Source organism: Canis lupus, chromosome 17 (assembly GCF_003254725.2).
Source record: "Canis lupus dingo isolate Sandy chromosome 17, ASM325472v2, whole genome shotgun sequence".
NCBI lineage: Eukaryota > Metazoa > Chordata > Mammalia > Carnivora > Canidae > Canis > Canis lupus.
In genome coordinates, this window is record NC_064259.1 from 36,563,888 (window position 1) to 36,588,933 (window position 25,046).

The 25,046-nt window shown below is 39.4% G+C and overlaps 1 protein-coding gene and 1 pseudogene across 10 annotated transcripts in view; one reads left to right on the top strand and one right to left on the bottom strand.

Annotated features, from left to right (window-relative positions):
* TMEM87B (transmembrane protein 87B) overlaps nt 1-25,046 on the top strand; it is a 55,555-nt gene that overhangs the window by 11,513 nt on the left and 18,996 nt on the right. For 9 of the 10 annotated variants that reach the window (XR_007402921.1, XR_007402922.1, XM_049095511.1 and 6 more), the window contains exons 4-14: nt 477-614; nt 1,705-1,758; nt 3,607-3,697; nt 5,146-5,207; nt 5,448-5,631; nt 10,022-10,121; nt 14,176-14,269; nt 15,809-15,879; nt 21,198-21,307; nt 21,392-21,450; nt 23,855-23,958. Coding sequence is in view for 8 of the 10 variants with exons in the window: in XM_049095511.1 (XP_048951468.1) it covers nt 477-614; nt 1,705-1,758; nt 3,607-3,697; nt 5,146-5,207; nt 5,448-5,631; nt 10,022-10,121; nt 14,176-14,269; nt 15,809-15,879; nt 21,198-21,307; nt 21,392-21,450; nt 23,855-23,958 (1,067 nt within the window). In the remaining 2 variants the exon portion in view is untranslated. Of the gene's footprint in view, nt 1-476; nt 615-1,704; nt 1,759-3,606; nt 3,698-5,145; nt 5,208-5,447; nt 5,632-10,021; nt 10,122-14,175; nt 14,270-15,808; nt 15,880-19,466; nt 19,539-21,197; nt 21,308-21,391; nt 21,451-23,854; nt 23,959-25,046 lie in introns of all 10 variants that reach the window. The other variant, XM_025453948.3, reaches the window with a different exon arrangement.
* Nucleotides 21,992-22,456, bottom strand: LOC112664408 (cytochrome c oxidase subunit 6B1-like; annotated as a pseudogene).

Consider the following 25,046-nt stretch of genomic DNA (forward strand, 5'->3'; position numbering starts at 1 on the left):
CCAGTAGAAGCCAACTCAACCTTTTCTTGATGGCTAGAAGCCAGGCCATTGGGAGCCTGCTTTTATTCATCCATCCTTGGTTTAACTTTCTTTGTAGTTAATGCTGCTTTTGTTTCTCTGTAAAATCTTTTATACGTGGGATAAAATGAAAGTAGCCTCAGGACAGAGTATTTCTTTATTTCTCAGTGAACCAATTCCTGTAGTAACACCTTAGTCACTTTTCGTCCTGTCCTGTAAGACTATCCTTGTATTATGTGTTACTGTATCTGAGCACCTTGGAATGGCTTAACATTTGTTTTATTACCTCGTTATACTTAAAATTATATCCAAAACATTTTTCTTTTCAGTATTTTTTTCTGCATGTTTTCCCTCCAAACTGAATAAATCTTTGATATTATTTAGGTTCTAAGTTTTACTGATCTTCTTGAATAAGAAATGTGTAAATAAATTATAACATAGAATTTTACCTTGGGTAGGAGGAGCTATCACAAAAACATGATCTTAGTGTTGATGAAGACTTATGCGGCCATTATTTCAAGAATATTGAATGTTGGACAACAAAATATGAAAACTTAGACTGCAACAGTGACTTACAGGTGTTTCCATCGCTGAATGTGAGTATCTGTCTTGCCATGTAAAAAAGGAATTAACTTTACTCCCAGTGGGATCCCTGGGTGGCTCAGCGGTTTAGCGCCTGCCTTTGGCCCAGGGCGTGATCCTGGAGTCCCAGGATCGAGTCCCGCGTCGGGCTCCCGGCATGGAGCCTGCTTCTCCCTCTGCCTGTGTCTCTGCTTCTCTCTCTCTCTCTCTCTCTATGTCTATCATGAATAAATAAATAAATCTTTAAAAAAAAAAAAACTTTACTCCCAGTGAATACAAGTATTAACTTCTATTTTATCAACATTTTGATAGAGAAAATACTTAATTTGTTAATTTTAGGAGTTTAATTTAGGTGTTAGTTTAGGTGTGGTAGTACCTAACAAGGAAGATCCTAGCACCATGGTTTATTTTATTGTACCCTTTATAGCAACACCCTTGAAAAAGAACTTTTCATTATCCTTCTTGGTCTGCTGTCAGTTCCTCTGTTATTCTCTCTTCTATCTACTCCAGTGAGACCTTTGCCCCCCATCATTTCATCAGAACAGCTAGTCAAGGTTTCCAGTACTAAAGGTCTGCCAGCTTAAGCATCTAACCTACTTAAACACTCTCTCCTCCCTTATGCACTTACTCCCTCCTGGCTTGGAAGATTTGATTTCTGAAATGTTAATAGCAATGGGTTGTGAGGCTACAGGTCATTGTAACTTATGTTTTTGTTTGTAGATTCTGAAATGAAAATATGTCTTCAGTAAAAATAAAAGGACTTAAAAAATTTGTATTGAAGTATAATAAACATAAAGTGTGCATAGCAAGTGTATGGCTTGATGATTTTTAGAACCTGAACATGTCAATTTAGACACAGATCAAGTACAGAATATTTTAGCACCTAGACCCTCCTTTTAGTTCCTAATACCTTCACCATCAAAGGTAACTACTATCCTGATTTAAAAAGTAATTTTTCAAAACCAGGATTTTGTTTGGGCTACAAAGAGGTGGGTTCTCTGGTTCTTTACCTTTTTCATAAGAACTTTTTTCTTAATTGTTAAAACAGTTTCCCCATAGAAATGCAGCAATATAAAATGGGATTATTGTATTTTTTTTTTCCAGAATAAAGAACCAGTTACAAATACCAAAAATGTTTCGAACCAGGAAAGATCAACGGTAAGTCATTTTATTTGTCTTTGAATCAAATGTATACAAGTTCCAGTAAGTCTGAAAAGAATTTGTGATAGATACTTGGAGAGCAGTATACAGTAGTGTGATTAGAAGCAGGGAAGAAAAAAAGCATTATTTCAAATAGTATTTTTTTTTTTATGTGTGTCTATATGAATTTTGTGTATACTTATTTCTGACTTTGTTTAAAAATTCCTTTGAGGTTGTAATTTAAGGTTAGCTTCTATGCAGCCTTTCTTTCAAATGCCTAGCACAGCAATGGGCTGGTCTGGATCATCATTAAGGATGTAAAGAGGGACGCCTGGGTGGCCCAGTGGTTGAGCGCCTTCGGCCCAGGGCATGATCCCGGAGTCCCAGAATCGAGCCCCACATTGGGCTCCCTGTATGGAGCCTGCTTCTCTCTCTGCCTATGTCTGCCTCTCTCTGTGTGTCTCTCATGAATAAATAAATAAAATCTTAAAAAAAAAAAAGGATGTAAAGAAATAGAAACCATGAATGTAGCACCGGGGGAGGGTGGTATTTGGAGGAATTCCTAAAAGTCAGAAGATGAAGAGGTGGAGAGGGTTGAAGCGGTTGTGTGTACGGACTGAAGGCAGGTTTAGGAGGGCTTAATGTTTGCTTTTTTGCTGTGACTCTTCACATTCCTTAAGTTTTCCAATGATCTTAAAGAGTAGTTTCATAGTAGGAAGGCATTCCACTCTGCACAGGACAAACTCTTTGCTCTGCACGGACTCTATTGCAGGTAGAGGAGTAGGAAATGAAAGAGAAGGAATAGGAAATAATTCTGGAAGGATGAAGGTGAAAAGTTTAATGCAGTTATGTGGAACATTGCAGCATTCATAGGCATTTACAGTGGGCAATTTCATTTCCCAGCGGGATGGCTAGTAACATAGATCTTAAGGAGTTTAAGTAATTGAACCTATGTCCTGAAACTGTACAATCTTTCTAACAATATTATCTGACTTCTTACTACCCCAGTTCAATTTTTTAAAATACCCACATTTAACAACTGAATGCTTGATAATTAGTTTAAAATATGGGAAGAGTAATATTAGAAATATTTGAATGGTGATATTGAGTAAAACATAGAATGGTCACATTTAAGGGAGATTCTTTTTTTTTTTTTTTTTTTTCAAAATCTGTCTTGCCACATTTTTTTTTAATCTTTTTTTAAAATTTTTATTTATTTATGATAGTCACAGAGAGAGAGAGAGAGGCAGAGACACAGGCAGAGGGAGAAGCAGGCTCCATGCGCCGGGAGCCCGATGTGGGATTCGATCCCGGGTCTCCAGGATCGCGCCCTGGGCCAAAGGCAGGCGCCAAACCACTGTGCCACTCAGGGATCCCGGGAGATTCTTTAAAAATATTGAAAGAGGAAAAATTGAACAGTAGAAAAAGCTTTTTTCCTCCTCTGTTGTTTTGGGTCTGAGAGGACGTCCTCATGGAGAAAAAAGAATGGGAGAAATCCTATTGTCTACTATCCTTCCATTGCTTACCATTCCTTTTCATTGTTTTAAAAGAGTGGAAAGTAACTCAATTTAGTTGCTAAGAGTTGTTTTATTCTTTTTATTAAAGATTTTATTTATTTATTCATGAGAGACACAGAGAGAGGCAGAGATATTGGCACAGAGAGAACCAGGCTCCTCGCAGGGAGCCCAAGGCAGGACTCAGTCCTCTGACTGGATCATGCCCTGAGCCGAAGGCAGTCCCCCAACCGCTGAGCTACCCAGGCGTGCCCTAAAAGTTGTTTTAAAATGTGGTGAACAATTGTTTAACTATAGCTTATATAGCAGTTTTTAAAATTTAAAATTAAAAAAATTTTTTTTCCTGTTTCAGGATGTTGTAGCCAGAACACAGAGAGATGGGTTTCACATCTTTATCGTTTCTATTAAAACAGAAAAAACAGATGCAAGATGGAATTTGAATGGTATAATTTAACTGCATGCATGTTTGTTGTCTGCTTTTACTGTGTTCTATATTTTTGTCATTGATCCAAATCTACATTTCTATTAAAATACCTCATTCAAAAATGAATTTCTGTTACTCAAAAATAAGTGATCTGTGTATCTGGGGGGGACTTAAAACTTTATGCTTATCTTAACTGTAATTTGTTTTTTAATAGATTGGAAATTTAAAATTAAGATAAATTTTTAAAATTTCAAACTATAGCAAGATATAAAATTCTTTATCCTTTCAGATTAAAAAAAATTTTCTAATATAGAAGTAGGTAGATAACATTTTAATTGTATTTGCAGTAGATTACATTCTGTCTCATGAAAATGGCCATTATCAGGGGTTTAAAATTTTTATTTTAAAGCATCTGTAGCTTGGGAGTAGAAGTAGCCTATCTGGCAACTGTGGCTTCTATGGGTTTGTGAGCAACCTGCCCACCCCATGACCCCCAAGGTAGGCCCTCTGTGTCTCATTAAGCTATATAGTTCCTAGTGCCCAGTACAAGAGTGGGCTTACAATAAGCAATTTTTAAGGGAACAAATGTTTTCACAGCTCTTAGAATTGCTTTGGCTATCATTTTCCAGAATGAATGTCTGCTGGACCAATAGTAGCCAAACAGCGTGTGAGGTGCCTAGGGATTTGCAAACTGCTCTGATTCATCTACTAGGGATACAGAAGTGAAGCCAAGCTTTGCCTTTGAGAGTTGCCCAGTCCAGTGGGTAGGCAGAAAGTATTGAGGTGACATAGGCGTTGCTTCAGAAGAGGCACAGGACTGGCATACCACAGGGGAATCTGGTGACAGTGGCTGCTCTGAAAGAGTGGGAAGTAGGGCCTCTTCCCAGAGATGATATAATGGGCCAGATAAGAGAGCCAAATAAGAGAGCCAGACACCTTGAGGCCATTCTGCTACCTAGACTTGTGGGTCCCCCCTACCTTCCCAGGTATTGTGTCTTTTCACCTAATGCCAGCAGGCAGTTTTAAGGCCCCACTAGTTAGTAACTGGAGCAGTTACTGAGACCTATAAGTCTTATACTGTATTTGGTACTCTGTTTATTATTGTTGTCCCAGACAACAACCCAGACTGGGAGCTTGAATTCAGTAATTTATCCCAAGTTACATTAAGGAAGAGAGTCCTCAGTGAGGTCAGTGACTTAACATGGACCCAGTCAAAGGCCAGTACTACTCTGCTATCTGCATAAGATCAGATTTGGCCCACTTTTGACAACAGCATGTATACAAGTAAGGGTATCTTGGTGAGATTACATGCCCAATGACTGGTAATTATATAATATCTTATGTGTGCTAGGTAAACAGCATTTGTTAACTTGATTTGTGTTCTTGGAACCTTCTGGAAAATGAGCTTACATTTAAAAATATAAGAAAAGACTAATTCTTCAATTTCTTTATCCCCATCCTTACCAGTTTCTCTTTCTATGATTGGGCCTCATGGATATATTTCTGCATCAGATTGGCCTTTGATGATTGTAAGTACCTCCCATCATTTTTTCCTTTTTTAAAAAAAAAATGAACTTCATATCCTAATTGGAAAATTTAACAATTTAAAGAGCTCAGTGGTGGGTATCTTTTAGTAGCTAATGCTTTGACATACTATTTCTGGTTCCAGAGTGACAGCAAAGTAAAAGATTAGATACTTGAAAGAAGAAATGTCCATTTTCAAATGATCACAGGCCTTAACTGACTTAAAATTGCTCTTCTTCCTACAGTTTTACATGGTGATGTGTATCGTTTATATTTTATATGGCGTACTCTGGCTGATGTGGTCTGCCTGTTATTGGAAAGATATATTAAGAATTCAGTTCTGGATTGCAGCTGTTATTTTCCTGGGAATGCTGGAAAAAGCAGTTTTTTATACTGAATATCAAAACATCAGCAGCACTGGGCTATCAAGTAAGCTGTGACTCTATAAGTACAGTACAGTGCAGGAGGTCCCAAGCATTTGTGAGCAGGGCAGCGGTTTGGGAATAGTTGCATTAGAGATGAAGAGGATGAGAGCCAAGAAGGGAATGTCAGAGTGGGGCTCCAGTCTAGGCTAGCGGATATATCGTCCTCATTTTCTGTTCCCCCGCTTTCCTTCACTTTCCTTCTGGGGAAAAGTAAACTCCCATTCCAGTGACTGACTTAAAACAACAGAAGTTCCACATATTAGGTGCTGCTGATCCTTCTAACATATTTCTCTGTGTTCTCCCCATAGTCTTTCTTCTCCTTTCTGCTCCAGAAAAGAAGGGACATTTGACCCCAGGGAGTAAAATCAGTAGTGCGAGGATGGATGGTGCCTGCAACCTTCTGGCGTTCTCTGTGTCTTCACTCTCACAGAGAACTGCATGTGGGCCATCAGAAGCCCCTCATGGTTTATACACGGAAATGTGTGAATCAGGGAGGGCAAGAAGTTGGGCATCCTCACATGTGTGCCCCAGATTTCTAGAAGGTGGCATGCAAAACGGCCAGAAGTAGAGAAGTAAAGGTACAATCTCATAACCAAAGCTTTGGAAAGGGAGGTAACTGGAAAGGATTGAAAATGCTTAGAAGTGTGCTTCTGAGTGATCTGTTAACATGATCTTTGTGCAGATTTTCATAGGGTATGGTTATGTCTGTTATTTTTGTAATACTCTAGAAAAAAAAGAATTAGAATATAGATTTGGCATAATGTTGATAATTATTGTAGTTGAGTATTGGGTAAATAGGAGTTGAGTATATCCCTATCTCTGTGTTGGGGAACGTTTGTAATTTCCCACAATAAAAGGATGTGTACAAGAGAAGAAAGAAAGGACAAATATCCAGGGAGACATATGAGAGGTATTATTACTCTATAAGAGGTTTTAGTGATATTTGCATGCGTGTGTATGTGTATGCTCTAAACCAAATAATGAAGGAGAGGCTGCTGCTCATGGCTGGGGAGGAAAGCATTCTTGAATGTCAAGTAAGGCAGATCAGCTCCTTTGCTTTTAATGGTGGTCATTTCTTGTTGGAAGATGGAGGGTGGCCTAAACATCGGTGAGGAGCAGCAGAAGGGATACATGAAATACATGAAGGGATGAGAGGCCACGTGCCATCTTCAGGACTTGAAGCCCTCTTGTCTGAGATGACATGAGGCATTGGAAGAGAAACCCCACGTTGCTGCCAGTGTCTTTGAGGAGTCCTGTGAAAAAGAGAGGTGCCAGAAGACGGCATGGCTGCTGCTGTTTCTGATTATCCCAAGTGAGAAGTCTGTAACCCAGGCTTTTTCTTGCTTAGCACTGATCCTAGAATCTTTTAGAAAAAGATTGCGGAGACAGGAAATGGTGATTGTTAGGACCCAACATGGGGACCTTAAGAATATAGGTCATGGCATATTGACTTCTTTTGTGCTTCTAAACTTAGTATTTATAACTTCTTCAAGGTATTTGACAACTGTGATTTCTTGTGGACAAGGTGGAGAAATGTGAACTGAAAAGTGGTTGTGCAACCATGTCTAAAGGGCTCATGCACATAACCACCTCAGTCTTGTCAGTATAGAGCTATGTTGTCCAGTTGTAGCTAAAAACCACATCTGGCTGTTTAAGTAGAATTAATTTGGCAGCTCACTTCCTTAGTTGTCCTGCATTTCAAAAGCTCAGTAGTCACATGTGGCCAGTGATTACTTTATTGGACAGCAAAGATGTAGAACATTTCCACCATTCCAGAAACTTCTACTGGACAGCCCTGGTCTGGAGAATGGTTCTCATTCCTGGCTGCACATAAGCATCACTAAAGAACTTTAAAATAATATCAGTGCCAAAGATTATGGTTGGCATAGGCCTAAGAATAGGTTCGGTTTTTTGTTTGTTTTTAAGATTTTTTTATTTCTTCATGAGAGATATAGAGAGAGGCAGAGACATAGGCAGAGGGAGAAGCAGGCTCCCTGCAGGGAACCTAATGTGGAACTTGATCCCAGGACCCCAGGATCACAACCTGAACCAAAAGCAGATGCTCAACCACTGACCCACCCAGGTGCCCTGTAAGAATTGGTTCTGTTCAGAGGCTTCCCATGTGATTCTAGTGTGCATCTAGGATTGAGAATCACTGGTTTAGAAGGAGGTTTTGAAGGACATCTGTCTCACAGGTTTCAGACCTTGTTGCTGGTTTATTCTTACTATTCACCTGACATTTATTGCAGACCTCTGCATATATAGAGAGCATCTGCTAAAATTTTGTGGATGATGTGACATTGGCAGAATTGTTAATACTGGAGGTATAGAGAATAATTTTAAATGGACCTTTCTAACCTCGGTACTTGAAGGAATGCGAAGAGTTTTGATATCTTGAATGGAAAGGTGAAACTTAATAGGCAAGACGTTGAACTTGAGGTTGAACTACAAGTTGCAAAAATACAAGTGGGAAACTTTTTTTAAAGGATTTAAAGGTTGAAGCTGATGAAGAGTAAACTCAACATAGGCAATTATAGAGTGGTTGCCTCCCACCAGCTCCTACAACCTTAGGTTACAATAGGAGGGTGAGCAGTGAAGACGTTGAGTCCTACTTTGCAGTCCAACTGTACCAGGAAGGTTGTATTCACTTTCCTCCAAGAGGGAAAAAGTCCAGAGCAGCTCATGGAGGAATTTGAAAACACCACCCTTAAAAGTTTGTCATCCTATACCTCTTCACACTCTGCATGCTGTCTTGGGGAGCTCATCCATTGTTTTCCTCCTAAAGCTTAATCTCCTGGCCGGATGTCTGTCCTGAGCTGCAGACCTAGTAGCTGGTCACCTGCTAAACATCTTCTGAATGTCCTGCAGACTTCTCAGTCTCTGTATGGCAGAAAAGGAACTCACCTTTTCTGCCTTTGTACTCGACTCACTTCTGTCCAAACCTAATGCTCCTGTCAATGGATGGCCCTGCCTCCATTAGACCTTGGCTCCATCCTCTTGCCACCCTCTTCCTCTCCCTCTAGTTCCACATCTGTCTACAAGGCATTTGACAAGGTCTCTTACGATTTCTTATGGATAAGTTGGAAGTGAAAACAAGAATAAGTAGGTGGATTCACTACTGGCTTCTGAATGTCTTTCTGGTTTTCTCTATCTTCACTGCCAGGACTGTGCTCTCCTCTCTTACCTGGGTTTCTACAATAGCCTCCTGAGCATTTTCCTTGCCTGTAGCCTAGTTCCTTTCCAAACCATTAGGTAGAACAGTCTTGATAAAATAAAGCTGTCAGTTTTACGCTAAAAATCAGCAAACTTCTTTTGCAAAGGCCATATAGTAAATATTTTTGGCTTTACAAGCCATACACCAGTCTCTTACTACTAGTCATCTCTGCTATTGTAACACAAAAGCAGCCACATGAAGATGTAAACAAATGGGCGTGGCTGTGTTCAAATAAAACCTTATTAACAAAGGTAGATATAGGGCCAGATTTGGCCTATGGGCTGTAGTTTGCCAATTCCTTTTTTACTCCCTTGTTTACTGTCATTGACTTCCCACTGCCCTTAGCATAAAATCCAGACTTGTAACATGGTCTGAAAACCTTACGTGATTGTCCCTACCTCTCACCACCTCTTTTTTCACATCCCTCATTACACTGTGCTGCAGACATACTGAACTTTGACGTCCTACAGTGTATTTTACTTTTCCTCCTTCATACCTTTTCATATACCATTAATTTTGCTTTCCTCTTTATTTCCCCAAAATAGTTCATTTTTACTAGGCCTTCCTTCAAATCCTGACTTAGATATTACTTCCTCTGAGCAGCTTTTCTAGATCCACTTGCACCTCCCTCAAATGTAGATTAGGTTGGCTTCTTCACAGTCCTAGGAGATACTATGTTGCTTCTAGCACTCACCATGCTGAGTTCTGTCTATCTACTTGTTTTAACCAGAGTATAATCTTCATGAAGTGAACATGGTGTCTCTTTTCCTCTTAGAGCCACACAGTGAGCATAAACAAATAAATGATGAAGGCATCCTGGAGAAAAGAAAACTCTAGAGGACCTTATGGTTTTCAAATATTTGCAGGAGAGAATGAGGTATATAGTTCTTTGTAGCCTCAAGGGGAAGAACAAGAACAGAGGGAAATTGAGGAAGACAGCTTTTAGATTGATGTAAGCAAGTTGTATCTAATAGAGCTAGCAAATATGGAATGAATTCTCCAGGAGGTTATGAATTCCCATTTACTGAGGTTTTCAAACATCAGTTGGATTAGATGACCTTTGAAGCAAATAGTTAATTCATCTGAGGTCCAAATATAGTTATACACAGTACATATTTAGAATTTTGATGACAAGCCTCTAGATGTACACAGAATGATTTCTTATCTTTCCTCCCATCAGCCCAAGGTTTACTGATATTTGCAGAGTTGATATCTGCGGTTAAGAGGACATTGGCTCGTCTCCTTGTGATCATTGTGAGCTTGGGCTATGGCATTGTGAAGTAAGTATTGGTGTGTTGGAAAGATACTGTGCCTCCAATCTGGTGACTCCTCCCTTCTACATTAGGAGCTCTGTGAAACTGGACACTCCTCAGTATTATAACACAAATCCTATATGAAAATACCTGCAAGAAGGTGTTTTTAAGGGATTTCCATGTACTGACCACTTTACCCTGTCCTCAAATAAAGATCTTGAGGGATGCCTGGGTGCCTTAGTGGTTGAGCATCTGCCTTCAGCTCAGGGTGTGATCCTGGGGTCTGGGATTGAGTCCCACATTGGGCTTCTTGCAGGGAGCCTGCTTCTCCCTCTGCGTATGTCTCTGCCTCTCTCTGTGTCTCTCATAAATAAAATCTTTAAAAAAAAAATAAAGATCTTGAATTTGAATTCCAGTAGCTTTTTATAGTTAGATGAATAAGTAATCCACCTTAAGGATAGGAAAATTTTAAATGATTCTTAAAGTTCAAACCATTTTCTATTTCCTAGACACATAGTTATTCTTTTGTCGTTCCCCCCAGTGAGGGGCTTGAACTCACAACCCCGAGATCAAGACCTGAGCTGAGATCAAGAGTCACTCAACTGACTAAGCCCCCCAGGTGCCCCAGGTTACGCTTTTACAATTGTATTTGAATATTTTAAGGGGGAAAGGACTAAACACCAGGTTAGCAGATTTCAGACTACAACCTGGCCGTCCTATGAGAACCCTACTCCTTCCAGATTCTCTCAGGCCCATCTTTTATGTCTCAATCCTGAGAGTTAGTAAGAATGAACATAGAAGAGCTTGTCCTCTTTATCCTCCCTGCCCTTTTTTTGGTACCATTGTTCTTTATTCTTAAGATTCTCTAATTTCTAGAAGCTCAAGCTTTCAGATTGGATCACCTGCTATATCTTTTCACTGCAATTGCCTTTCAAGTTCCAGATTTCTCCCCTCAGCCCTTAACTCTCCCAAGTATTTGCTTCACTGTCTTTCTCAATGCTTCATGTGTCAGAATTCCTTGTGATTTCAGTATCTCTGTGTGTGATCCTATGAGTAACCTGATCTCACCTCCCCACCTCCACTGCTCTCACCTGTCCCCCCCTCCATTACTGATTCTTACTGCCACTTTCTAGACTTTATTATTATATTGAACTGTGCCCTCTTTATCATTATAAATGTTAAGCAATCCACTTTTCAACTGTCACCTTCTTTCCTGTTTATTTTTCCTAATAGTTCCATCTTTGACCCTGGTGTGGCCTCTGACCTTTTGATACCGCCACCTTCAATCGATCCTGCAGGATGCTGAAAGTCTGCATATACCTGAAGCCCTCTGCCTTTCTCTTCGTCAGCCTCCCTCAATAAATCCATCTTTCTGTCCACTTCAGGCTCATACCCAAGCCACAGAATCTGTCTGAGAAGAACACCCGACCATACTGCAGGCTCATCTCACTTCAAGTGTACCCTGTGGGCCCCTGGCAGTTTCTAGATCCTCTTGCCAATTGATGGTCCCTTTCCCACTCTGCGGAAGACCATTATCCCCCCTACTCTCCCCTCTAGCCTCAGACTCCCTACCCACGTCTGTCTTAGCCACTCTTGTTTCTTTTCTCACTGAGGAAATGGAAGCCATTAGAGGGGAATTCCAGTGCATTTCTGCCACCAAGTCTGTACCATTCCCCCCATATCTGGACCACATACAGCTCTTTTCCTCCTCTTGAAGGACACGTGGTAAAGTCCTTCCCCTGGCCTCAGTCCTGGATCCTGTTACCTCCCACCTGTCCGTAGGTTCTGTTTCCTGTGGTGTCATCAGCTTTCCTGCATCACTGCCATCAGCATGTTGTTGGTTCAGTCATCTTCCAAAGCATACCTCCCTCAATCCCAGCCAACCATCTCCACTGTTTCTCCTTCATTTCTCTTCATTCCTGTGCAGCATCATTTCTCAGATGCATTGTCTGTACTTGCCACTTCAACTTCCCTCATTTTCTTCTGAACATACCCTGGTTTTGTCTCCATCCTCCATTGAGACTGCTCTTGTCAATCACCTGGACTTCTGTTGCCAAACCACATGGCTTTGTTCAGCCTTGGTGCCAGGGTCCTGTGGCAGCTTGAGTCTTAGAGCCCCTGGCTGCTCCTCCCCAGTGCCCCCTGCTAGACTCTCTTTATCTTCCTTAGCTCCAGCACTGAAGTGCCCCAGGCTCAGGCCCCAGACCTCCATTCCAGTGACTCGCATCCCTGGGCACGCTTATCCAGTTTCTTGGCTCTAAAATCAGGACACATCATCCACAGTGAACCCACCCCTCCTTTCCACAGCCACCACCCTGGGTCCAACCACCATCTTCTCTCCCTAGATGACTTCAGTACCCTCCTAACTGGTTTCTTGCATCTGCCCTGGTCTCCTCTCAGTCTTTTCAGACACAGCAGCAGCCAAGATGATCCTTTTTAAACACAACTCTGATCTCCTTACATTTCTGTTCATCTCACTCAGTGAAACTCTAATTCCCTTCTGTGGTTTTTCAGATAGCTGACCTTACCTCCTACCATTCTCCCTTTTGAACCCTCTGTTCTGTCCTGTTGCTGTTTCTTAAAACACAATAGACATTTCCTCTCAGTGCTGTAAAGGCCTCTGCCTGTAAGTATATTCCCGCAGATCCAGGCATGGTTTGCTTTCTCACTCTCATCTCTGCTCACCATCCTCTCCCAGGGAGGCTAGTGCTGTCAAGATGCCCAGTGTGGTGCACACCTTCGTTCACTCTGACCCTCACCCCTTGTATAGTGCCACTTGATGCATATGTTAGGATTTGCTGTCTCTTCTCTTCCACTTGGATATGACTTCCGTAGAGTAAGAGCTTAGCCTGTCTTGTGCCCTTCTGCTTAAGGCCCCTGCACAGTCCCCCAGCACATAGTAGGCATGTAGTAAATATGCACTGAATCCACACCCATATACTTGTGAGCTTGAGATTGGTGTAGTTAGCAAGATTTTAGCCAGAAAACCTTTTTTCCATTGGGTATTTATTGAGATTCCTTCTTATGTGCTTTTGGGGTTTTGGTAGGTTTGTTTGTTTTTGGCCTTAATACAATATACAGACCACAGAGTCCTCATACGGAATCTTGTACCCCACAGTTCTAGTTACAAACTTAGAGCACTCATAGTTCTGGCTGTTGGAAGACTCTAGTTAGGGGGCTATAACGAGTCAGAATTTAGATGAACTATATTAGATACAGAGTCTTAAATATAAGCTGTGGATATTAGTTTAATTTTTAGTTAGAGTTTGTTTTAAAGTGACTACATTACGTATTTTTCCAAAATCAGTTTTTTTCTTCTAATTACTCTGGCAAGAGGTTTTTGAGCTAAAACTAGTTTGTGCTATGTGATTTGCAAATTTCATGAAATTTTAGTTCGGTTTTCAAATTACTCATCACAGAAATCACCGTCTTTGCATTTTCCAAAATCATTGATATTTTTAAAGAATCAAAATGTTACTTTAATTCTTTTCAATGTAAAGAAGGGAAACTACAGTGTGATAGCACTCTTCTTTTGGGTATTGAGAGAAGAAAGGGAATAGAATTCAATATCCTAATACTCCTGTTCTTTTTCTGCCTAAATCAGAAGATCAGTGAATTATCTCTTAAAAAAAAAAAAAAAAAAGTATCCCAGAACAGTTTTTAATTAATGTTCATGAAAGAATTAAGTTACTGTTCCTGCCAGTGACACGAGTTGCCACTGAGCCTCCTAGGTTTCTCAGGCTACTCTTCTGTCCTGTGCAAGTGAATTCCTGAGTTATGTTAATCCTCTGGCACCTGGGTAGCCTCAACATGTTGCTTTATGGGTATCAGTACAGCATCTAGTCCTAGAGAAGGAGGCCTGTTTCTCCTGAGCCTGTTTTGCCCTGTTCAGAGGAAATAAACTATTTCTTAAAACCAAGGAAGCAGTGGCTGGATTGGGGGGGAGAGGGGCTGATTCGATTCGATAATGATTTCTCTGTATTGAAAATAGAGCCATTTACTGTATTCAAATGCATTTTATTTACTGGTGCCTTTCTTTCTTTTATTATTATTTTTTTCTGTTTCCTCTCCCTCATTCTAGGCCCCGTTTAGGAACAGTCATGCACCGAGTGGTCGGACTGGGAATTCTCTACTTTATCTTTGCAGCTATTGAAGGCGTGATGAGAGTTATTGGGGTAAAAACCACACAATTCCACTTCCATCCCTTTTTGTTGTTGCTATGAAATAAGATTACTTTATATCTCCTGAGATACATTTTTAAAGATAGAACATTTATGAAAAAGGCCTAATTTGAGCTTTTTTTCCCTATTGGACTATTTCCCTTTTTAAATACTTCCTTAAAGTAGTCAAAGTCCAGACAGAGTACCTCTTAAAACATGATCAATTATGAAGCCATTGCTTGATGTCATCCCCTAGGAATTAGCTCCATCTCAAAAACCCACCTGGTTATTCTTTATAAAGAAATTTATCTTTGTCATTATGCAGTTGGAACACATTCATTTCTTCCTTAACCCTTGGTCTGAACACGTGGAAGTGAACGGAATTAACTATACCCTTTACACATGCAGACATTACATCTCATCACTCTTAAGTTTCATTTGATTATAAGTAGTCTCTGACTCTCATGGACTCAATGTTTGGGGATTCAGCAGACTCCATTCTTGGAAGAATCACAAGAAGGTAGTATCTAGGGGGAAATGACTTGGGTAATGTGGGCAGCAGTGCTTTACTCTCTAGAAAAAGGCAGAACATAGATATCGGAGAAAACCCCTAGGTTTCTAGCTCTTGGTTTTTCTTAGTAATATGGTTGGTGACTGAGTGATTAAGCAGCACCTTACTTGATTCAAAGAACGTAGTAATTTTTACCTAAAGTGTCTTTTGAACTAGTTGTGTAAATCAGATCACTGCACAGAGTGAATAATCTTATGTTGCCATATAAGTTTATTTCATGTATTTTTTATTTTGAAGCAGGCCATTTGTCCAGTTTGTTAAAAGCCTCATTCTTCTTTTTTTCTATTATCTTTGATACATCTGCATTCTGTAATAGATACACCTGCTCTATTCATCTTTGACTCTTTGAAAGGTACATTTATTTTTACTTCTACAGAGTAGTGAAAAGCTTTGCATTTATATATATAATTTACAGCAACTAGTCTTTGGTAGAAAGAAGATAAATATCGCACATAAGATGTAGTATATGCATTGTATTTCTTTTAAATTTTGCATAGCCAACATCTTAGATATAACTTTTAAATATGATTTTTTGTCAACTTTTGATTAAAGTATTTCATCTATGGTTTGTTTTTACCCTTCCATGCCCCCCCCCCTTTTTTTTTTCTTTCTATGTCCCTTCACAGGTAGTAGGAAAGATCAGGAATCCATTTCATTAGTAGCTCTTGGCAGTAGGTTTGGTGTGGAGATGGGAGAGATCGAAACGGTTGACCTAAGTAGGTCTGGAGACATGACATGTTTTATTTGCCATTCTGTAATACAATTTTACATTACCATTGAACCAGGTAGATGGCAAGCTAACATCTGTTGCTGCCAAAACAAAAATTTCCATATGCTTAAACACAATTTTGTTAGGAATAAAATTTTTATGTGGCTTTTGTAAAGTGATAAGATGAGCTAAATTGTTTTTCTTTTTCATGTAATAATTTCTATAGTATAATGAAACGTTTATATTCAGATTTCCCTCCGTTTTTATCTTTCAGGGTTCTAACCATTTAGCTGTTATTTTTGGTGACATTATTTTGGCAGTTATTGACTCCATTTTTGTATGGTTCATATCCTTTACTATGTCCTTAAGTACTTTGTTGTATCATTAAAATCCGATTACTTTCAGTTTGTAATAATAGTAGTAATAGAAATATAGGTATACATTATTTTTAATCTCAATATAGGAATTTAGTTGAAGGTGAAAAAGCAACAGTTCCCCAAAGAATATCTTTATTTTTTCTCTTCACCAAACTTAAGTGCTCAGTATGTACCCCATACTGAGGAGGCAGAGAAGATAAAGGTATTGTCCCTGCATTTAAGAAATACATATTCTGGTAGGGAAGACAAATATATAACTAGGAACAATATAGCAATAGTAATTGCCATCTTAAAGAGGTGCTATGCTAACAGGGAAGAAAAAGTAATTCTAGCACAGAAATCAGGAAAGACATCACAGAGATGGACATTAAATTGTGACTTGGAGGACAGATGAGATTAACTGGGCAAAGAATTGGGGAAAAGGCATCCTGGGAAGAACTGGAAACAAATAGTTGGAACCGTGAAAATATGGGAGCAGTGGTGGAATTTTCCAGAATAGCTTGGACATGTGTGGGAGAATCACAGAAGGAAGGAAAAGATAGAATGACATGCTCAAGAGTCTCAAGTTCCTTCTGTGGGGAGAAAGGAGAAGGGAATCAAAGCCACACGGGTGAGTAGCATGATGAAATATATGTTAGAAAGAACTCGTGAATGACATTTAAAAATGACCTGGAAGGGGCACTGGCTGCCTCAGTTGGAAGAGCATGCAACTCTTGATCTCAGGGTTGTAAGTTCATATGCCATGTTAGGTGTAGAAATTATTTAAAATCTTATAAATATAAAAATTACCTGGAAAAGGAGAGTCTAGAGCCTAGAGGTAGAAAGTCTAGTAAAGAGTCATTTGCAGTGGTTCAAAAAAGAGATGGTGAGAATTAAAAATAGGGCAAAGACTCCAGATGATAGACTTAGTAGCAATGGGTGGGAAAAGAAGGAAGAGTGCTCCAGAGAGGTACTGTATGTCTCATTTGGGTTGTTGGGGACAGTGTTGCCATCCCCAAAGCAATGAATTTAGGGAAGGGACCATGATGGTTGAAGTTTGAGCTGCCCAGGGCATTAGTGTTAAGTACAGTTGGAAATCCCAGTCTGGGTTTATAAAAGGAATTGGAAGTGATGATAATGGTTGTAGGTCATCTTCATGAGAGAGGTTACAACCCTTGGAAGCAACCCAAGAGCATGTAGACCAGTGAGAGAGGAAAGGACCAGGATGGTGCTTAGTAGGGTAGAAATGTGCATGAAAGGAACACCAGGGTGAAGGGAGGTAGAAATGTGCGTGAAAGGAACACCAGGGTGAAGGGGGGTAGAAGAACCCAGAAATTGTCCTGGAGTGAAGACTGGGTGAGCTTTGGTAAGGAGGGGTGGTCAACAGTGTACAGTACTACAGAGAGAGGAATTGGCGAGATGAATTGGCAAGGTGCACCTGTGTGGTCATTCCAGAGGTCATAATGAGACAGCAGGAGAGCAGGTTCAGTGACATTGGTGGGGCAGAAGCCGTATTACAGTAGGAGAAGTTTTAGAAGCATGGTAACCCATTCTTGAGGACTCCTCACTGCTTCAGTGACTCCAGTGGAGTCTGAAAAATTCCATCCTTTTTCATTCCAAGGCAGAGCCCTCTAATTCTAATATTCGTGGAAATGGGAGGAACTCTAAAGAAATTGTGACCTGCTCAGAGCAGAATGCAGTGTTATACATATCCTAGAACATTATTTTTATCTTTTTCTTCTGCATTTACATCCTACCTGAAATTTTTTTCTATAGATTTTCTTTTTACCAAGTTTTTTGTTTCCACTGTCTTCAATACTTGTCTTTTAGCTTTTAATATTAAATGTTTTTTCATTTCCTTGTAATTTCTTTCCATTTTCTCATCATTGTTTCTCACAGGAAAGCCAGAGGGCTTGAGTCTGCCTGTGTTCTTCCTGTGCAGGCATGCTAACAAACAGGGCCTTTTCTGAGGCCCCTGTAGGTGGTTTCTTATAAACCCAGTCCGTCTGTTCTTTAAACTCCGTTTGTGAATTTTTAGTACGCTTCCACGTTAAAAACAAAACAAAAAACCTTGTATTTACTCTCCTTACTCTCTAAAGCAATGATTCTTACCCTTGTTTGGGTACTGGGACTGAACTTACCTTTGAAAGTCAAATGAGAGCTGGGGAACCTCTTTTCAGAAAATTATAAACACACATCTCATAGAAGTTTTGCCTGCGGTGGGGCATTTAAAAACCTCCAAAGTTATATCCGTGGATTCCCTACTGTCTGAAGAGTGTCTAGTTAAGAAATAATACCTCATTTAAAGAGTTGTTTCTGACTGAACGTGCTTAAAAATAATCTGTCATACTTCTGTTTGAATCCAAGTTTGTTGAAAAAAAAATACATCGTTTCAGAGAATGATACCAATTTTCCTATAGCGTAATTTTTATATTTTCCACATGAAAAGATATTGAACTGTTCAAAAGGTGAACTACATTCCTCAGTTCTGCCCACAACCAGTGCTCTGGCCGTGAGTGCTCATCCCCAGGGGCTGTGGTTCTTGTTCCGCTGCAGCCACATCCCTTGTTATTGAAGCTCAGCTGACCTGAGGAGAATGGGCAGGCAGGATGAACATACCTGGCATCAGTATAGGCAGAATTGCAGTGAAGGTGAGCCTAGCTGTTAGTCTCAGCATTACCAGCTCCAGATTCTTCTCTTCTGTCATTGCCTATTTAGAAAGTGAGCTTAAGATACCTGCTTAATATGGAATGGTCTCTACAATTACATATGCTTGGAGCCTTTCATAAGTGAGCAAGTATGTTCTTCAGTCAATTAACTAAACTATAGACATTGCATTTTTTAAAAATCTGTATTGTCTTTTTTCCTGGTAATTTATAGATTTGTATTTCAAAGATTTTCTGTTCACCATCCACAAGGTAGTTCACTGGGAAAAACAGTAATGCATGCTACTTGGCAGAAAATTCCAAAGATAAGCAGCTCTAAAGGCCCATTTTCATCTGGATTTGAATGAGAGCAATTTATCATCTGTACGGAGAATGTTGACTTTGGTCCATTCCAACATGTAGGGAACCAAATTGGAGTGGAGAGATAAGGAAAACAGCCAGAAGATTTAGTTTGCTTAATGATTAATATTGTTAATAAAGGTGTTTGAAATAAAAGTCATAAAGAAGTCCAGAAATTAAAATTATCTTGGTTAGTGTTTCATGGTGAGAGAAAGAAAATTTAGTATTGATTTCAGCTTGAACTTGAATTTCCTGTTTGCTTTTAGATAGCTATTTGGCAGTTCTCTTTACGGAGATGAAAAATCTGCATTTTCTTTACAGGAAGAGTAGATTTCTTAAAGGGTTACAAATGGCAAGCAAAAGAAGCAGGTCTACATACAGCATTGAGCGCTTGCATAATGACCCTGCTTCCTTTGCTTTGATGAACCTAACAGAACTATCCTGTAAGAAAATGATTCTAAAAAAAAAGAAAAAAAAATAGCTTGAAAAATTCAGAGCCGTAGCTTTTCTCATGAAGCCCTCTTCCTCTTTTTTTTCTGCTTGTTTTTAATTTTTTGCTGTTTTGCTGCAGGCAAATGATTCTGATCTTGTGCTTCTGGCCAGCCTCCCTCTCTCTCTTCTTGACTCTGGCTTGTGCTGGTGGATATCCTTTTCCTACTGCAGCAACATGTTCATATTGCTTCTCACTTCAGGATAACCAAGCCTGTTTGCTTTCGTAACCACTTTCCTTTAATGGAAGAAATGATCTAAGCTTTACTTAAATTTAATAATGTCTTGGTAAGTGGAGGTTTAGGCAGTTTTGAATTTACGTTTGATCTTTTTATTCCTTGGCTTCTAAGAAATACTATTGAATTATTAAATGAGACCATATTTTTAACATAGAAAATTCATTTTAGTCAAGAATTTAAAATATTTGTCTTGATAATGCTTTTTTTAATAAATTCTGACAGTAATTGGTTGAATTGTGTTATTTTAGAAATTGATCTTCTTTTGCAATTCACTGGTCATTTAAGAGGACTGAATAGCAGTTTTGATAATTTGAGTGCTTCCATGAAGGTTCTGATTTGTGAAGTATTTGGAATTTAAAATAGGCATAAATACAAAATTTGCCACTTCAGTTCTTTTGCTCCACTCTGCTATTTTCAGCATATGGATCACGAACAAAATGTGGTGATGTGCTCCAGAGGAAGCACCCCTTTTACAAAGAGAGAACTCTGGCTTGAATCCCAGCTTCACTGCTGAAGAGTCAGTAGAGAAGCCCCTTTTTGCTTCTTCATACTTGACAATGTTGAGCTTTACCTGATCCCTGTGCTCATAGAAAACAGGTTAAGAAAACCCCTACCCTTTCATCTTCTGTGGAAAAGGCTTACTACAAAGGACCTCCCTTCCCAATAGGACTTTCACGAGACTCCCAGATGCCCCCTTGTTACCTATGTCTGGCCTTCCCAGACACAGACCCTCCTGACCATTCTGACCAGAACACCAGGCTGGACTCAGACACCAATCTAACCAGACCACCAGCCGTCTCCTTCCCCAGGTCCCTGAGCTTCGTCCAGCACAGTCCTCCTCAGTGCCCCTCTTGAGAATCTGCACACCTCAGGGAAAGTCACTCCCAGAGCAGCTGTCTAGTCACACCACCCACTTCCCCACATCTGCTTTCCAGTCTTGTTTTCCCCTCCCTATAAAAACAAAGCCCTGTCTGGCCTGACTTGTGGGACTCTCTCAGATCTTAGAGTTAGAACATTCTCCCCATTGTAATAAGCCTCATCTGCAATAACCTTTTGAATGAAGTCTTTCCTGGCCTAAGTCCCAATTTGTTTTATTTGACATATTTCATTTTTCAGTTCATACAATGGAATTGATAGATGACCTAAGTCTTAATTATGGTCATTGAGAGGATAAAATGAGAGTAGACTAGAAAGAACAAAGTAAGAAACAGAGACAAAGGCAAAAGCCAAAGAGCATGTCATAATATGATCTGTAAGTGTCTGACCTAAGGTGGGCTCGTTGTTTAGTGTATATACTGCTCTGCCCTATGCTTTGGGAGCTTGACATTGAAGGAGAACATCATAGAGGTTCTTGCTTGTTGTCTTCCTCAAAGTTTATTTAGTTCAGACCATGGTAAATGGTAAAGCAAAATCTGTGATAAAAATCAATATCATGATAATACAGTATTGGCTTAAATAATATTTTCTGTGTTTTTATAGGAACTATAGCAGTACTAATTTTAGAAATGTAGACGATTCTTTGTTTTTTAACTGTTTATTACTATTTAAAATGTTTTTCCTTAACTTTTTTTGCACATATTTATAAGTTTGGCACAAACAATGAAGACTCTAAGGCTAAGAAAGAACACAGTGAAATTTTCTTTATACAGGCACTTTACAAATACTCTGATCTTTGCTGTACTGGGTAAGCTATTTAATTTTTTATATTATAATAAATTATTTCAGTATTGCATGTTCCTTTAAAGATGACTCTTTTGATGTGTTTCAGCTTCTATAGTGTTTATGGTATGGACAACTAAGACATTTAGAATTGCAAAATGTCAATCAGTAAGTATAACCTTCCTATTTAAATAGTTTTTCATTTTTAATTATACCAGTTTGGGTAATTTTGAAGAATGTAGTTTGTGTTTGTAAACAGAGGCAATTTAAGTGGAGATTTTCAGCTTAGTTTGAATTATTTTACATAGAATTATAAGAACTTTTGCCTCCTTTAAGTGAATCTGAAAAAGTTCCTCCTAAATCTGCTTTTCAAATTATGCTCTTCCCTTTATATATATATATATTTTTTGATGGGTACACAATTTTTATTACACTGTTTCTATGTGGTTCAAAAATTGCATAAGAAAAGTTTTTTGAAATTGTATAGATGATAAAGGGGAACATACAGATAAATTTTTGCACATACAGGGGCCTGAGGCTATAATCACTCACTATATTGTCTGGTATAAAGAAGGTGGTCAATTTAGTAACATAAAACAAAGCAAAACAGAAGAAAACAATCCCTCTGAAGTCCCTCTTTTTGGTCAAGGTATTAATTCCCATCCCAGCTTCTTGCCCGATCACCCAGTTCTTTTACACATACACAGTCTTACACTTTTCCAACGAGTATTTATTATTAGTTAAGCCATGATTCAGGATCCCAGGGTGGGGATCACCATGTACCCAGGTCCCCCTTCACCACCCTGGGAGAAGGATGGAGGACAGAGGAGAGGTGGGTGGAGCCAGTTCAGATCTTGCCAGGAAATGTGCCTTCTGCCCAGAGGTCATCCCAGGCCAACACCCAGGATATGGGGCAGAGGGACTTGTACACATGCCGGTACCATTTGCACATGGAGACATCACCCCCTTTAGCAGCCATTGCCTTCTCACAGCGGTGGAAGTCCAGGTAGTTGTGCCAGCAGTTCCTAGTCTGGTTCTATTTGGGGAAGCGGCTGTCAAAAGGGGCAGACTGGTAGTCCTTGATTTTGGACTTGATGTCTTCTCCCATGGTGCTGACTCTAAAGACACCCCTGCAGCACCTCGCAGCTCAGTGTGACCCTCAGCAAAGACCCCCTTTATATATTTTGAAAAAATATTATCTTTCTATATAACTTAAGGTAACAGGAAATCTTCTTGCATATCATGAAATTGGGTTGTTTTGTATCTAAATGGTACTGTAAACCTTTAGTCTGACATGCTTATAGGATGGTACATTCATTATGAACATTCAGGAGATACTCTCCGTGGGTTCTCTAGGTAGAAGATAATGTTTCTTAGACTTAAAATGTAAAAGGCCTTCAAAAAAAAACTTTAAAAACCCCTCATCGGGGCTTCTGGATTTAAGCTAGTTTCTAGTTCTAAATAAACATTACAAACAGTCCTCTGAGCATCCTAGATTTCTGCCTTAGGGATAATTAAGTGAGAGAAGAAACTGAACTTTCTGGAATTTCTTTTTTCTCTTCCCCTCACTTTAGGGTTTTTCACTTGGAGTTCTAAGTGTATCTTTTGGATTTTTATTTTTGTTTTCTAAATCTTTCTGTTGACCCTAAAATTATGGAAAGGCACATTCATCATGTTAAATAGCCCTTTTTGAAACATTTCAAACAATAAATAAAATCTCCTGTCTCATTGAAAGCAAGGTAACCTATTAGAAAAAATACTACAGGGGATCCCTGGGTGGCTCAGCGGTTTAGTGCCTGCCTTTGGCCCAGGACGTGATCCTGGGGTCCCGGGATCGAGTCCCGCATCGGGCTCCCAGCATAGAACCTGCTTTTCCCTCTGCCTGTGTCTCTGCCTCTCTCTCTCTATCATGAATAAATAAATAAAATCTTAAAAAAAAAAAAAAAGAAAAAGAAAAAATACTACATTGAGATATTCAACATCAGAAATTCTAATATGATATGGATGTCAAAATACCCATTGTGAACTTGCTTCTGATTCTTCTTTTAGCCTGCCTCATGACTGTTCTCATTTAGAAAATAGATCGAATGACCTTGAAAGCCCCTTTATGATGCTAATTCTTTATGATACTGTAGTATATAATTTGTGTTAGAGTTTTATTTATCTGATTAGTTGTAAGGCTGAAGTAGGCATTCATGTTAATAATTTGATAAAGATAGTGTTTCTTAGTTTTTATTTTCTTAAAAAAACATATACTTATTTCAAAGATGAACTGGTAGGAAAGATTTCATTAGTATTTATCATTGTACACTATATTTTTTAAAGATTTTATTCGTAAGAGACACAGAGAGAGTGAGATACCTAGGCAAAGGGTGAGGGAGAAGCAGGCTTCCCAGGAGTAGCACAATGTGGGACTCGATCCCGGGACTCCAGAATCACTCCTGGAGCTGAAGGCAGATCCTCAGTTGCTGAACCACCCAGGTATCCCTGTCATTGTACGCTATTTGAATGGGAAATCTATCGATGTTGATCAGAAAATTAACATTTCATGTTTGAATTGTCCTTGTTACAGGATTGGATGGAACGCTGGGTTGATGATGCATTTTGGAGCTTCCTTTTTTCACTTATCCTTATTGTAATCATGTTTTTGTGGAGACCATCAGCAAATAATCAGAGGTACCTAACATGGGAAAATTCAAGTTTGGCAAGCATTTGTTGATCACTGCTATTGTGTTCAAATAAAAATGCATTAATAAAAACTGAGGGAGTAGGCCTCGCCTTTAAAGGAGTATACAGTCAAGTAGGGAGACAGACATAACGCAAGACAGTGAAATCAAAGGTATATAAACTTGGAAGTCCAGGGGGAAGACCAAAGAGGGATGAGGAAGACTCCTTGAAAGGCAGAATTTATGTTCTGCCTCGAGGACATGAGCAGAACAGTGGAAGATTGAGCTGTGAAAGAATGTACATTTTCTGAGATAGTGGGGGAAGCCATGGTATATTTTGGGGGTCATTAAGGCATGCATCTTGGTTAATACCTACTTACATTGGAGGGAAATAAAGCTGGAAAGGAAGGGTGGGACCAAAACCATGAGGAGACTGAATGGTGGGTTCAGGTAGACCATTGATGACGTATGATGGGGAAGTTCCATCTGCCCCTTGCCTCACTCTTTCGCAAGGAAGGGGCCGTGAAGTTTCTTGAATGCCCTTCTAGGAAAAAAAGAAAATGTATATACCCGTGTGTATGTTTCTCTCTCTCTTTTTAAAAATACGTCATAATTATACATACATATATACATGTATACACTATTCTGCACCTTGTCCACGACGTATCTTTCCATATCATCTTGTATAGATCTGCCACATTTTTTTTAAAGTAGACTCCACGTGGACTTGAACTCATGACCCTGAAACTGAGAATTGCATGCTCTGCCAACTGAGCTAAGCAGGCACCCCTTGATCTATCACATTATTTTTAATGGTTCTTTGGCATTCCATAATATGAATGTAGCCTAATTTATAGAACCAATCCCTAATTATTAGGCACTTTGTTTCTAGGATTATTGTTAGTATCAGCAATGCTTTCTGAATGCTGTTGGACCTAGCAAATGTGGCTCAGTCATTATGCTTTATTTTCACCAGTCAGATTAGCAATTTTGTTAGTGGGTAAGTTAAAAAGTAGTGGGCAGGGAGGGTAAACCTGACATGGAGAAGAAAGTAGAACAGGAAGTTCCCTTCCCTGAACATTGCAGAACTGCTTTCCA